The sequence below is a fragment of the Electrona antarctica genome (assembly GCF_951216825.1).
Source record: "Electrona antarctica genome assembly, chromosome: 24".
In the NCBI taxonomy this organism is placed as follows: Eukaryota; Metazoa; Chordata; class Actinopteri; order Myctophiformes; family Myctophidae; genus Electrona; species Electrona antarctica.
The window spans coordinates 14,697,693-14,711,531 of NC_136803.1; the positions used below are offsets into that span (position 1 = coordinate 14,697,693).

The 13,839-nt window shown below is 45.4% G+C and overlaps 1 protein-coding gene across 2 annotated transcripts in view; it reads left to right on the forward strand.

Annotated features, from left to right (window-relative positions):
• The window catches only part of LOC306917507 (sodium/potassium-transporting ATPase subunit alpha-1), a 45,583-nt gene that overhangs the window by 15,639 nt on the left and 16,105 nt on the right, over nucleotides 1–13,839 (forward strand). Inside the window, exons 4-12 of one of the 2 annotated variants that reach the window (XM_079495771.1) lie at nucleotides 1,073–1,174; nucleotides 2,487–2,588; nucleotides 3,406–3,519; nucleotides 3,878–4,012; nucleotides 5,332–5,449; nucleotides 7,376–7,644; nucleotides 8,623–8,931; nucleotides 11,134–11,268; nucleotides 11,750–11,942. In XM_079495771.1, coding sequence (XP_079351897.1) covers nucleotides 1,073–1,174; nucleotides 2,487–2,588; nucleotides 3,406–3,519; nucleotides 3,878–4,012; nucleotides 5,332–5,449; nucleotides 7,376–7,644; nucleotides 8,623–8,931; nucleotides 11,134–11,268; nucleotides 11,750–11,942 — 1,477 coding nt within the window. Of the gene's footprint in view, nucleotides 1–1,072; nucleotides 1,175–2,486; nucleotides 2,589–3,405; nucleotides 3,520–3,877; nucleotides 4,013–5,331; nucleotides 5,450–7,375; nucleotides 7,645–8,622; nucleotides 8,932–11,133; nucleotides 11,269–11,467; nucleotides 11,488–11,749; nucleotides 11,943–13,839 lie in introns of those variants that run through there. The other variant, XM_079495772.1, reaches the window with a different exon arrangement.

Sequence of the window (13,839 nt, forward strand, 5' to 3'; positions counted from 1 at the left end):
GTGTGTGTGTGTGTGTGTGTGTGTGTGTGTGTGTGTGTGTGTGTGTGTGTGTGCGTGTGTGCGTGTGTGCGTGCGTGTGTGCGTGTGTGCGTGTGTGCGTGCGCGCGTGCGCGCGTGCGCGCAGCTGTGAATAATTTCATAGAAGCTGAGCAGCAACCTGGTTTTCCATGCGATTCCTCCCCTATCTCCTTTATTCCTCTCCCTCCTGCTCCCTCTTCTCTCCTCTCCTCCCTCCCCCTGCTCCCATGGGAGGAGATGGTCCTGTTTCTAGCGTTGGCACCCTGTTGCTAAGCAATTATTTGCACTGCGGTGTGTGTGTGTGTGCACGGTCACTAGTACAGACTGTTTACAAGATGGTTCCTCCTACTTAAAGGAGTAGTTCACCCAAAAAAGGAGTTATTTTATATCCATTACACTCTCCGTGAAGCCTTGAATTCACAATTCTGTTTTTGGTGCCTTCCTGAGCCAATCAATTCAGTCTCCTATTGACATGCAGCCACCCCGTCATCACAGTATTGGCTCAGGAATGCGACAATAACAAAATTGTGAATTGAAGCTTCATGGGGTGTGTAATTGATATATAAATTTATAGAAAATAAGTATTTTTGGGGGGGTGAACTGCTCCTTTGAGCCCTATATATCATCAAAATGTTGAACATTTTCACATAGAAAGATGCCCAAAATGGGGACATCGGGTCGAACGGAGTTAAAGAGGAGTTTGATCCATGAGACATTCACAAACCATTTATCCTGTCACCTAATGGGGCGGCGGTGGCTCAGGGGTAGAGTGGCCAGATGGGAAGCGTCTGGGAAGCTGCCAGTTCGAACCCGGGCTCCCCCAGAGTTGGTGTCGAAGTGTCCTTGAGCAAGACACTGAACCCCAAATTTGCTCCTGATGTTGGTGCCTTGCATGGTTTCCACCGCCATCAGTGTGTGAATGTGTGAATGTAATGCACAAGTTTCTTGGATAAACGCGCTATATAAATGCACCATTTACCATTTATAATGTACACATCATCTGACGATCGTACCTTCCTCTCCCCCCCCCCCCCCCCCCCCCCAACACCTCCAGGGTCTGACCAACGCCAAGGCAGCTGAGAATCTGGCCCGGGACGGGCCCAACGCTCTCACCCCTCCCCCCACCACCCCGGAGTGGGTCAAGTTCTGCAAACAGGTTTTTAAACCTTGGTCTTATTTGAGCTGGCTAGAAGGCAGCGGTTCCCAGTGAGGGGCCTCATGTGAAAGAAACTCACAAGTGTTGCTGCTGGTGTCACATTCGGGCTGCCGTGTTAAAGCGGTCAGATAGATGGGTACATTTTCCGAGCACATTTATTTTATTGATCAATCAATCCATTGTGCTCAGACTTGGAACTGTGGAATTGAAGTTTTTCAAGATTTTGTTTTTTATTTATTATTATATCTTATTTTATAAAAATCCTGTGTGTTGCTAATTATAAGGGGGCCCACTTGCAATAGTCTCACCGCGGCCTCATGTTGGGCATCAATTTACAATTTTGGCATTTAGCAGACGCTCCTTAATCCAGAGCGATTTACAGTAAGCAAGAACAACACTTGGTAATACATCATATACATAACAAATAGTCATCGAGTAAGCTAAGAACCTAACAGTGGTGTGCCGTCAGGGCCAGCAAGGCCTTCTCTGCTGGCCATGCACTTGCCTGATGCAGAAATTTATATTTTATAATAAATATTTATTTTATTATTATTGTATTTATTTCGCTGCCATCATTGCAGCTCTCTCACTCAGACAGGCTGGACAAGCTGCTTCCATTCTGAGCAGGTACAACAGCGCTTGTTTTGTTTTTTTTAACCAATGAGATTTTTTCCTTGTGTTGTCCCCGGGTAAAAATCTCTATGTGAGGCCTTCAGGGTCTCCATAGAATCCCCTTGCTGTTGAATTGAATGGGAGCGATATAGAGATTGACAGGTTCCTTAGCCAATCAGATTTCGACTAACCTAATTTCAACCTAACATATCTGAAGTATGGTATACAGAGTATACAGGGCAGGCAAGGCAAGGTCTTCAATAAACCTTGTACCTCCATCAACAACAACGACGGCAACATTAAAGGAGCATTCAGTGATTTGGAAAAAACCCTGGTCCGCCCCGGTAACAAGATGTGCACATGCACACTCTACAGTGGGGGAAGTACAACAGACCAACAGCACGTGCACCAAGGCCCGCCCCACTCGATCATGATTGGAGGAAGGCCCCTCTCATCCTGATTGGATGAAGGCTTTGCCACCCAAAGCCCAAACCGAAACTAGGGTTTTTTGACCCCAGGGGCTCACTGGGGACAGGGAGGAACTCCTTATATGGTCAGCACACTTTATAGTAGGGAGGATTATCCAAAAAATAAGAAAAAATAAGTGATATTTGAATTAAGTGAAATCACTGAATATACCTTTAAGCCTGCCCCTGACGGACAGAAATTGAGCTCTCCTGTTCCTCCCGTCTCTGTGCAGATGTTTGGAGGGTTCGCCATGCTGCTGTGGACCGGTGCCCTCCTCTGTTTCCTGGCCTATGGCATCCAGGCGGCCATGGAAGACGAGCCCGTCAATGACAACGTAAGCAGTGCATCCTTAGAACAAGGCTTTCTCAAAGTGGGTGTGGTGACGCCAGTTCAGGGGTGTCCCACAGTACAGAATACTTTGATAATATTTGGAATTCATCAACGTCACTTCAGTTTAAACACCCTCTAGACTTAGTAAAACAAACGCATTGTGCATTCTGAAGCACAAGATTTTAGTTAAAACGTTCACTGTGAAAGAATATATTTTCAAAGATTTGCTCAAATGTTCATATATGTGCTGTTTTTCCAACAGCTGAAGTTTAAAATAATGGTTAAAGTGATTAGAAGCTAAGGTGACACAGAATGCGTTCCTTGTCTTAACCCATTTTGGGGCGGGAACCCCTTTTGGTGTTAGCATTATGTTTTGCTTTAGCTATTGAAAAATAGCAGATCTACAAGCTCATAGCGCGCCACCGAGTGGCACGCTACGAGCTTGTAGGTCTGCTATTTTTGAAAAATCGAAGAACCACTGACATAGAAACATAGCTTTTTTCAGAAAACTGTTAGGATGTAGAAGACATTTTTAGAATCTGATCTCAGGTCAAAATGGGCGGGAACCCCTTTTGGTGTTAGCATTATGTTATGCTTTAGCTATTGAAAAATAGCAGATCTACAAGCTCGTAGCGCGCCACTCGGTGGCGCGCTACGAGCTTGTAGGTCTGCTATTTTTGAAAAATCGAAGAACCACTGACATAGAAACATAGCTTTTTCAGAAAACTGTCAGGATGTAGAAGACATTTTTAGAATCTGATCTCAGGTCAGAATGGGTTAATGGGATATATGTGAGCAGGCCTCTTCTTCCTCCACTCCAGCTGTACCTGGGTGTTGTGCTGTCGGCCGTTGTCGTCGTCACCGGATGTTTCTCCTACTACCAAGAAGCTAAGAGCTCCAAGATCATGGACTCCTTCAAGAACCTGGTGCCACAGGTATTGGGCCCAGACGTTTTCTACTTCTGTTTGCTCTTCAGTTCAGCACGCAGAGCTGAAGTTTGGGGGGAAAATGTTTGAACAGACATGCCTAACCCGGTTAAGTATTTATTAATATTTAATATTAATACATTTCCTGAAAAGTAACAGTTTTGGACATATAGACAAGATTTCCGCTTCCCACTAAGATTTTCAATTATAATACGAAAACGACTAACGGCAAAGTGCTTTTCGTTATAGAAAACATTTGAACGGGAACAAATGAAAGCACACGAATCAAAGCACTGGTTGTTTTTCCCCTTTTTTTTCTGATGAAAACAACACACTGATCTTGTTATTATCTGCTGTCACTTGTCAGCAAGCCCTGGTGGTGCGCGACGGTGAGAAGAAAGCCATCAACGCGCAGGAGGTTGTGATTGGAGATCTGGTGGAGGTGAAGGGAGGAGACCGGATCCCCGCCGACCTGAGGATCATCTCTGCCTCCGCCTGCAAGGTGGGAATATGTTGATGGGCTCCAGCTCCGCATGCACACACGCTACTTTGGAAAGAACTTGGGGCCCCTTCCCTACTTCCCTCAGTATCTGCGGTGTTACCACTGATACTAACACGGAGCCCGCCAGAACCGCAGTAACCGTAGGATTAAATTAGTCGTGCAGCCCGCCAGAACCGTAGCCTACGCTTTCCAGGGTTTATATTCTTTAACCCATTCTGACCTGAGATCAGATTCTAAAAATGTCTACTACATCCTGACAGTTTTCTGAAAAAGCTATGTTTCTATGTCAGTCGTTCTTCGATTTTTCAAAAATAGCAGACCTACAAGCTCGTAGCGCGCCACTCGGTGGCGCGCTATGAGCTTGTAGATCTGCTATTTTTCAATAGCTAAAGCATAACATAATGCTAACACCAAAAGGGGTTCCTGCCCAAAATGGGTTAATCCATGTTTTGATCCGATCGAATCGTTAGCTGCCGCTCGACAGTCAAAGTGGGACAGTGGCCGCGGCCATTTTGAAGATGCGTGCGCAGCCACTTGCACTCTATGTGCTGCTTTCAACGGCCTGTATCTCCAAATCGGCGCAATGAATGTCGTTTCTGGTGAAAACAAGGTTTTTCAATGGCTGACAGCAGGCGCTGTGATACTCGCCGTCGGGTTTTTTTCACCACCGACCGAGAGAACAACAACCGGTCAAGACACCACACACAGCATTTTGTCATTGTAACATCCGGTTAGGGATATTTGGCTCTTCAAAATAATGGTTGCGCGCGATAAAACATTGGCAATGCGCGATGAATAGATTAATTAATCCAGGCGGTCAAACGGCTAATGAAGACTATGTTCCATTCTGGTCAAACAGAGTCAGGATGCTGCTATTGTGCATGTTGGCTCACTGGAAACACTCTGCTACACTAGTGGGTCTCAAAGTGTCCTTGAGTGGGTTCCAAATGGCCCTGTAACTCTGAGAGTGTACAAATGGATCCGTGAGGGTCCATTTGGTTCCATTTGTACACTCTAAGTTATGGGTGTCCTTGAAATTAAAAACTTTGAGAACCACTGCGCACTAAATGGAACAGAACCCTAATTAGTATCATCGGTAACAGTTATTCGGAAGAGTTAGTTGTGTGTGCATAGAGTCCGTTGAGGTCAGGTCTTATCATCTGCCCTGACCACCGGCCCAGAGCAGAACAATTGTATACGTTATATTGGATAACATTTATTCATAAACAAAAAAGTTACATAGTGCTGCTTTAAGACAAGACCACATGGTTTCCACTGGCACAGTTTTAAAGTGTGACTTCATGTTCACTTCTTCTCAGGTGGACAACTCCTCCCTGACCGGCGAGTCAGAACCCCAGCCTCGCACCCCAGACTTCTCCAACGAGAACCCCTTGGAGACCAGGAACGTCGCCTTCTTCTCCACCAACTGTGTGGAAGGTATGATTACAGCCAAGCAACGTATCATTACAGCTTTTGCTTTAGTTAGGACTTTGAGTGCACAGTGGGTTTGTTTATCTCTAGCACTAGCGTGGACGTACACCAAAAAGCAGCCGTAACAACTAGAGTCACTTGAGTGTGTCCAGTTTGGATTTGTAGAGGCAGGCCCTGGTTTTCTAGTAGTCAAAAGATGATTAGCTTAATGTGCAACATTGTTTTCTCACTCAACTGTAAACAAATGTATAGGGTATCTGCACATTTCTCAAGTTAAATTTAATGACTTACGACATTTCTTTTCTCATTTACCGCCGACTAGAACGCCTTTTGACGCATTCTAGTCTGAACAGCCACCTCGCCTCACTCGTAACACTCTGGTTGGGGTGCGATGAACAAAACAAAAAAACAGAAATGAAAATTCCGCTGGCTTATGCTGTCTGAGAACACCGTTTTTAGGATAGAAATATCTTGGATTCTTCTTTTTGGACCAAAACAAGCTTGATTTGAGGCTCATTTCTCTAGCGATATGATCCTCGGTTACAAAATGTGAGACTTGTGATTGTAGTTTGTATTAGTGTGTAAGCCAGGATGCTCTCTGGGAGGTCTGGGATAGTGGAGACAGGAAAATAAGAGGCAAGGCACTGAAGGCAGAGAGGTGTAAGAAAACTCCCTCCGTCCGCAGAGTCTGTTGTTTTTTCCTTCCATCGAGGCACTTTGGAGACTTGTTATACCACGATCATTTACCAAAGAAAGACAAACTAGAACTATGATTTCCAGGAATCTCTATGTTGTTTGCCTTTCCCGCCCGTATCTGGAGAATCGCTCATCCGACTGGCTTCACACTTGGCGCGTGATATTGCTGCGGAGTGTGCAGTGTTCCCAGAACGTGTTCTGAAAGTCACTGTTGTGGAATCTATAATGACCCTCGGTCTGGCTCTGACAGGCTGGCAGTGTGTGCAGGCTGGGTGGTGTGGCTCTGACAGGCTGGTAGTGTGTGCAGGCTGGGTGGTGTGGCACTCTGACAGGCTGGTAGTGTGTGCAGGCTGGGTGGTGTGTCTGGCTGGTAGTGTGTGCAGGCTGGGTGGTGTGGCTCTGACAGGCTGGTAGTGTGTGCAGGCTGGGTGGTGTGGCTCTGACAGGCTGGCAGTGTGTGCAGGCTGGGTGGTGTGGAGGCTGGGTGGTGTGGAGGCTGGGTGGTGTGGAGGCTGGGTGGTGTGGAGGCTGGGTGGTGTGGAGGCTGGGTGGTGTGGCAATCCAGTTGAAGTATTCCTTTGGTACGACAGCGGGCCCGGGAGAACAATAAAACCACACAGAGACAGTATCACGCTACGGGTTCACAAAGTTTATTACACAGACAACATACATATAGTGCTGGATAGTGACGTGACTATAAGATATGAGACAGAGAAACATGACATGATAATGACATGGCTGACCAGTGACCTCGACATCTAACGGATGCCTCTCGTATCTATAAAGTACATTGCAGGCTGTACTATCAAGTACATAAACACTGTATCTCAAGTACACAGACTTCATTAGATGTACATGGACGACTCATAACAGTTCACAGCTCCAACAGGGACTGCATTGATGGGATATTTCACTTTAAAAAACATATAAAGGCTTAAAATAATTGATATAATTTTTTGGGGAAATCTCTGTGGGGAAAAATGGCGTCACGAGCATGGAATTGGTGGGGGGTTGGCGTAAATGGTCACGCCCCCTCCTACTAGTAGTACGGGATAAAGTACAGTTTTAGACCACGACGTATGGGGCGCCGTCGCTTAGCCAACTCAGCCCCATTGGAGTTGCGACGCGATATGGACGGAATAGTAAATGACAGCGCGTCCTTACGCAAACACGCCACCATTTCCATGCTCGCGTCTGCTATGCCCTGCTATAACGCCATCCCGTTCCTCGTCTCAGGAACGGCCCGCGGCATCGTCATCAGCACCGGAGACCGCACGGTCATGGGCCGCATCGCCACGCTGGCCTCGGGCCTGGAGGTGGGCCGCACGCCCATCTCCATCGAGATCGAGCACTTCATCCACATCATCACGGGCGTGGCCATCTTCCTGGGCATGTCCTTCTTCGTGCTGTCGCTCATCCTGGGCTACTCCTGGCTGGAGGCGGTCATCTTCCTCATCGGCATCATCGTGGCCAACGTGCCCGAGGGCCTGCTGGCCACCGTCACGGTGAGTTCTTCTTCTGCCCCCAGTCAGCGTCAGGGATGTGGGACCAGGGTGGCTTTACAAAAGTTACTTTAGCTATTTATTTCTATAGCTATTTATTTTTTATTTGAATCCTGAAAAGTAACAGTTATGGAGATATGAGGTTTATGACTTCATATTAAAGTATAGCAACAGTGAAAACTATGCATTCTTCAAAGGTCAATTTCTCTCTTATTTTGAATTCCATTGCTCTGACTGAAAGTCAAACACTATTTGATCAACTAACTGTATTTTGATGTTCACCGACCGGACATCCAATGCCTGTCAAATACTTACTTTCGGACAGTTTGACAAACATACCAGGCTTTCCAATAATCACGGAAAATCGCTTAATACCGTTCAATAAATGAACTTTTGAATCTAACGTAAGGAACCAATGAAAACGGTAAAGCTTGTCATACAGAAGTCTTTGGTAAACTGCTAGCTGGATTATGGTCTTTTCAGATAAATCCTAGTAGCTTTAATAGCTAGATGTTTAACATATAATCATCGCTGGTGCATTCTTACTGTACATTTTCCTTTAGTTAACTGTTAAAGCATCCTGGTTTTCTCTGCCATTTGGTCTTGAGTGCAGCATTCTTAAAAATGTGTTCTATTTTATGGAATTTCTTCATGACATAACTTTTTTTTTGTTTTTAAAGGTTTATTTATTGATAATGCAGACATCATCATTATTCAAAACAATGAATTACAGAATCATGATTTCCTTTTTTTTTTAAAGACAAACTCAAAAGAAAAAGACAAAAAACTTCTTCATGACATTACTGAACAAAACATTGGATTTTGTTATTAATTCATGAAACTTTTTGCTTTTTTTGGGGTAATGTTCTTTTGAAAAGGTTTTGAAATAATAATAAAAATATAAAGTGAAAAACTGAAAATAAAGGGACCCATACAAATGTGGAACCCAGTTTTCTAATTGGGACTCTCCTTTGATTCCAGGTGTGTCTGACGCTGACCGCCAAACGCATGGCCAAGAAGAACTGCCTGGTGAAGAACCTGGAGGCCGTGGAGACCCTGGGCTCCACCTCCACCATCTGCTCCGACAAGACGGGCACGCTGACCCAGAACAGGATGACCGTGGCCCACATGTGGTTCGACAACCAGATCCACGAGGCCGACACCACAGAGAACCAGAGCGGGACCTCCTTCGACAAGAGCTCGGCCACCTGGGGAGCCCTGGCCAGAGTCGCCGGCCTGTGCAACCGCGCTGTCTTCCTGGCAGAGCAGTCCAACGTTCCCATCCTCAAGGTGAGCCCACCATTGTGATTTGTGAGGTGATGGCGTTGCCATTTTCTTTCTTCCTTTTCTGATGAATTGAACTTTAAAGGTCTCGATTTCTCAAAGAAGTCATATTAACACATTCCAACACTTGACCGCCGATGGCGGAGATCTCTGTCATGTGGTCTTTTCAGTCTTTTCAACGCATGCATGGTTCGAGGTTACTAAGCAACAGATACAACCGGAAATTAACCGGAAGTGAAAAGTTTGTGTGCCAACCGCCGCATCGTCCGATTTAGAAAAATGCATTTATCTCGGATTATTTAACCAGATTGCATTTCTTAGTCAAAAAATGCTTTCAACGGCCCGATGATCGCCTTTACAAGTTTTATTTTCCGGGTGAAAGAAAAGATGTCGAGGCTCTTGACTGAAAAACACTGGCGAAGAATTTATTTATTAATAGCTGGCAGTGAATATGTTAATTAACACCGTAAACCCTCTATATACCGAGTGGCAACCTTACTAGGTACGGTCGTTTTTCACTACACCAAATCTCTCCACCAAAAATAGCTAATCTTCAAGCTCACAACTCGGTACAAAGTAAGAATTAGGCACCTAACACCTCTAAAAAACAAAACAAACTTGTAGATCAGCTATTTTTGTCTAATGTTCCCCCCAGAATATGGATGAAATGTATTATTCATGCAGACTTTCATATGGATGGAGTCCTACTTTTTTTGGATGCTATTTTATGTTTGTTTAAAGTAGTGTGGAGTCTTGTGGAGTCTAATTTAAACATGGCATGTCGGCTACAAGCAGGCTAATTATTCAAGCATGAAACAAATTGGCCCAAAGCCTCAAGGCTTTTCCTTTATTTAACACTTGCTGATAATTCTGTGCAACCAGAAGACTTTGGAAGTTCCCGTCAATGCAACTAATTAAAAATCATACAGAAGTAAAATAAAATATCCCCATGCCGTAACAAAGGTTTTCTATCTGGTCCTGTTTTTTTCCTTTCTGTTAAAATGTCTTTTGTAATGCATGCCAACAACAACCTTGTTCATGTCTGTACGACCTCTTAGACTCTAAGACTTAGAGGCCCATATATCCGATAGATAAAAACAGATTACACTGAGACAAATTGACCCAAAGCTGTAATTCTGGTCTGATTTAGTTTCACTGCTACTGAGATGTTTACTGGCTCCTTCTGAGTTGTTTTCCAGCTCCAACCAGTCTCCCCGGAGTGTGCACGCACGCATGCACGCACGCACAGTCACAGACACACACGCAGTCATGCACACACACACACACACACACACACACACACACACACACACACACACACACACACACACACACACACACACACACACACACACACACACACACACACACACACACACACACACGCACGCCAAGCATTTTGAATCCCCCTGAAGCCAAGCTACTCATTTCCACCCTGCATTAATGACCAGTAAGTACTAAGTACCCTCTGTGTGTATGTGTGTGCCCGGAGTGTGCGGAGTGCGCGCGCGCACACTCCGGGGAGACTGGTTGGACGTGCACTAATTACTTGGCTGCAATTACCATGCCTGTTCTTGCGCTGGCCTTTACTTTCCCCCAGACATTAGCATGAGCCCAGTGCAGTGGAGGAGGTCTTTCTGTTCACAAACCTTGGTAGAGATTTTGCCGAAAGAGTCAGTTTGCCAATTTTATTGCACAAAAAAAAGACTAGAAGTTAATATGGATTACGTATGTTGGCACCCTCTTTTTGTTCCATATTAAAAAATGTTCTTTCAAATATCCGATGATACAGTTAAATGGTTAAACAGATTTTGATGCTCGCTGGAACCCCGTCAAGGACCCCCCCGGACCCCACTTTGAGATCCACTGCATCAAAGTCAAAGTCGTACGATTTGTCACACACGTTACCGCAGTGAAATTCGTTCTTCGCATTTGACCCAGCGGTGAGCCGCAGCCAAGGAGCGGTGAGCTGTAGCCGTGCCGCACTCAGGAATCATTTGATTAGTTGATTTGACCCCCCCAATCCAACCCATTGATGCTGAGTGCCAAGCAGGGAGGCATTGGATCCCAGTCTTTGGTATGACCCGGCCGGGGATCGAACCCCGACCTCCCAGTTTCAGGGCGGACGCTCTAACCACAAGGTCTCTGCTTCATGAGCGTTCCTGTGTATTTATTAATGGCCATTTTTCCCCTCATGTGTGTTCTCAGAGAGACGTAGCCGGCGACGCCTCAGAATCCGCCTTGTTGAAGTGCATCGAGCTGTGCTGCGGATCCGTCTTGGAGATGAGAGACAAGAACCTAAAGATCGCCGAGATCCCATTCAACTCCACCAACAAGTACCAGGTATGTCAGCCAGTTACCCTTCAACTCCACCAACAAGTACCAGGTATGTCAGCCAGTTACCCTTCAACTCCACCAACAAGTACCAGGTATGTCAGCCAGTTACCCTTCAACTCCACCAACAAGTACCAGGTATGTCAGCCAGTTACCCTTCAACTCCACCAACAAGTACCAGGTATGTATGTGAGCCAGTTACCCTTCAACTCCACCAACAAGTACCAGGTATGTATGTCAGCCAGTTAGTTATGCCACTAGGGGCAGTTGAAATATTTTTGGGGGGTAATAGATTCTTATGTTTTGCCCAATGTGGCCCAATGTTTTTTTTATAAATAAACGTGATTTGATTTGAATGTTCAAGTGTTATAATAATAACAGTTGACACGGATATAATAATCACACAGAAAAACCTACACGACAGCAACTACACGACAGAACTACAGCATTTGTCTCAAAATGGCCGCCTGTATTTCTCGTCTCTCGTAAGCTTTCTGTCCACCATGACTCAACCGAGGGAGCGACCAAGCACCTGCTGGTGATGAAGGGAGCTCCGGAGAGGATCCTGGACCGATGCTCCACCATCCTGATCCAGGGCAAAGAGCAGGCTCTCGACGACGAGTTGAAGGACGCCTTCCAGAACGCCTATCTGGAACTGGGCGGACTGGGAGAGAGAGTGCTGGGTACGTGAGGACGTGAAGTGTGGAAGTGTAGTGCATGCACATCCGTGCGTGGCCCGGGTGCAAGACAAACAGGAGTGTATCACTAAAGAAAATAGAGTCATAATGCAGTGGTTCCCAAAGTGGGGTCCGGGGACCCCTAAGGGTCCTTGAGAGAGTTTCAGGGGGTCCCCAGCTAAATGATAATTAGGAACCAAATGGACCCTCATGGGTCTGTAACTCCTCAGAGTGTACAAATGGAACGGGTCCATTTGGTTCCATTTGTACACTCTCAGAGTTAAATTCACTTTGATCTTACAATATACATTGGGGTCCCAGAGATAGAAATGCCATTAAATGGGGGACCGTAGCCTAATTCAACGGTCCTTGAAATGAAACTGGTTGAGAATCACTGTTATAGCCGTAAGAAATCTTCTCTAATGGCCGGGGACCTTGGCATATATTTTCTAATGAGTGTCAATTTTGGGGGTCCTTGACATGAAAAGTTTTGAGAACCACTGTCATAATGCATTCATGTCATGTTTACATGCCCATTTTTAGCTCTGACATTTATGTGAAATGCCATAGAATTTAACCAGTTGAATAACTTGGGTCGACGCGCAACAGGACATCACACCGCTGGGACGAATGCTGTCTCCACCCTTTGGTGTGGTTTGGGCTTAAGACCACCTTGTAATGTGACTCGTTGTGAGCGTCCTTTTTCATCAAAGACGCCCGTCCAGAATTCCTACCTGCAACTGGGTTGAAATATGCAGGAAGGAAGAATCCGATGAACTGACACAGGAGGGAAATGATGTAACCTCTTGATCAGAATCAGCTTTTGTGGGTGAAATTTGTTTGTATTATTTCCATAGGAGGAACAAAAAGGGGGGGGGGCAAAGGGGAAGAGAGATCAATCAAAGAAAACCAACAAATTATCTACATATTTACACGTAGTACCTGAGATAAGATATAATTAAAGATGCGTGAGCATTAGGGCATTAAGCAACTAGTCGACTAGTTTACTAGTCGACTAGTAAATCCACTAGTCGACCTTGTTGGTACTAGTTGACTAGTTGATAAGAAGAAAAAAAAAAAAAGGGGGGGGGGGGGTTTCCCCGATTTTGTAGGCCTCAAGATCAGGTAGATTATAGTTATAGTCACCATGTACACAGTTTTTCAATGTACAAATATTTATTTCAAAAAAGATTTTTTATTTATTTTATTTTTTACATAATAGGTAGTTAAACAACTAGTCGACTAGGCAACTAGTCAACTAGTAAAAATGACTAGAAGTGAATGCCCTAGTGAGCATAGCAGCAGATGTATCTATTATACAATTGAAAAGGTGTGCCCAAAACGCTGTTCCCAACCCAGGAACAAAAGCCACCAGCTACTACGTCACTCCAAGAGTGTCTGACACACTGCAACACACACTGCAATAACCCACTAAACACACTAACACGTCACAGACTTACCCTCCGCGTCGATCCACGGCTATCTCCTCATGTCGCGCAGCACGCCCACACTGAACACCATCCGCGTAAAAATTGTCATCGCACTGCCACTACAGCCGGCTCCCGTCCAGACTCACAAACAACATCAATATCAATAATAAACACAAACACGCCACAAGCACCGACACCCCCGCCTAATTTGTTGCCACGTCTATGACAACAAGCACAGAAACAATGCCATTCAACACGCTACTTACACACACTACCACTCGCTTACAATACGCGGACCTGGCAACACTACATCCCCTCTCCCATTTGCTCAAAGCCAACCACGTGACCCACGAGAGCTTTTATGTTTCTGCAACACCGGAAGTTACACGCTACACACACACACACATTAGAAGAACAACACGAACACAACACTACACACACACACACACACACACGGGCCACTGTTGCCAGGT